Source organism: Haplochromis burtoni, unplaced genomic scaffold (assembly GCF_018398535.1).
Source record: "Haplochromis burtoni strain Fernald_Lab_line unplaced genomic scaffold, NCSU_Asbu1 Contig_10, whole genome shotgun sequence".
Lineage (NCBI taxonomy): Eukaryota > Metazoa > Chordata > Actinopteri > Cichliformes > Cichlidae > Haplochromis > Haplochromis burtoni.
Window position 1 is genome coordinate 4,752,532 of NW_024582371.1, and position 1,582 is coordinate 4,754,113.

The window sequence follows — 1,582 nt, forward strand, 5'->3', positions numbered from 1 at the left end:
AATCACATATACATTACATAATATAAATAAATTATATATATATACCTATACACAGTGTTGGGAGTAACGGAATACAGTGTCCGCCGTTCGTATTTAAAAACAAATATGAGTAACTGATATTTCCGTTACAGTTCCCGTTTAAAAAGTATGGATTTCAGAATAACAGTTACTTTCGTTGTAAATAAATGATTACACGGCGGTACGTCCCTGTTTACTATATTGTGCGGGTCAGGACTGTTTGCGGTGTGATTTGACACCGCATAGTTCTGTTGTTCCCATTCATTTACAAAGTTTTTATTGTTATTTAAGGAATTTTGAATCAGGATAATATACATGACTAAATATTCTTATCTGATCTCCAAAATATGATTACAAAGCTGCAAGCATAACATTTTTAAATTGCTTTTGATACAATATGAAACTTCCACAGTCACCTCCTAACCGTTTTCATTTTCATTGATCCTCAGTTCAGTGTCCAGTGCTGATCACGAGTGAGTTCAGTTCACTAAAGCTCAGACTCAGACTTAAGGTTTATGTTCTCTGTTTCACACCTGAGGCTGTGAAAGAAAAAAAAATCAATTATAGCAAAATAAATACTTTTACAATTACCCATCAAATTATGGCACTGAAATGATGTAATTGTATATCAACCTCTTTTGATCACTGGCCGCCTTGTTAGAAATCTTCTTAAGACGCTTCAGTTCCCGATACACAACACAGCATGACACTGCTATCAGGGGAGATCCCAGTGCAGCAAAGACTAGCCTCAGGTAAGGAAAACTGTGTGCTGAGAGAAGAGAACACAGTGATAATTATAAGTACAGTACTTACAATTTATTCAAGCGTAAACTTTGGTAAGACTTTGGTATTATTATGGTTAACTAACTGTAAATATATAAATGTTTGGGCACAACCCCCACACACTAAACTATTATTTAAACTAAATAAAGAGATGGTGAAAGAAAACTGGAACAATGGGGGAAAACACTCAAACGTGTAGCGTGGTCCTCCAGGTTCCTCCTCCTCCCTGCCGGTCTACCCATGAGCTCAACAAACTTGTACAATATTTATAGATGCTGTAGACAGAGTTTATTAACATTGTTTTAATGTTACTATTATGTTATAAAAACAGTTTAGATGATGTTTACAAATCTGTTAATTTTTTGTGACATTATAATTTTTATTGAATAAAAATTAACTTAAAAGTACTTGACTATGACTTTACTAACTTATTAACCAAGGTATGATGAAGTATTACCTACATGTTTTTATTTGGCTTTGACTAAAATGAAAATTCAAAGTAAATGTAAAATGTTGTCAACCCTGTTTGCAACATAGAAGATCCCAATATGAAACAGGTCATTATCTGACCTGACCCAGTTCCTAAACACGTCACACCCTGTGATGAAAGCCAAACAAAGGCTATTATTCCCCCAGGAAGCTAAAACGGACTGGACTCGCTTCTCTGCCTCTTATGAACTTCTACAGAGTGACAACAGAAAGTGTCCCCTGTCTTAGTATGACGGTGTGCTTTTAACAGTGTCTTCTTTGTGCTTATATGCAAGTGTGTGTGTGTGTATAT

General features: G+C 35.1%; 1 protein-coding gene across 2 annotated transcripts in view; it reads right to left on the minus strand.

Annotated features, from left to right (window-relative positions):
* Positions 1 to 312: 312 nt before the first annotated feature.
* The window catches only part of LOC106633167, a 3,280-nt gene continuing 2,010 nt past the window's right edge, over positions 313 to 1,582 (minus strand). For both annotated transcript variants that reach the window (XM_014333257.2, XM_042213426.1), the window contains exons 4-5: positions 652 to 787; positions 313 to 557 (exon numbers count right to left, since the gene is read on the minus strand). In XM_014333257.2, coding sequence (XP_014188743.1) covers positions 506 to 557; positions 652 to 787 — 188 coding nt within the window. In that variant the 3' untranslated portion in view covers positions 313 to 505. The remainder of the gene's footprint in view (positions 558 to 651; positions 788 to 1,582) is intronic.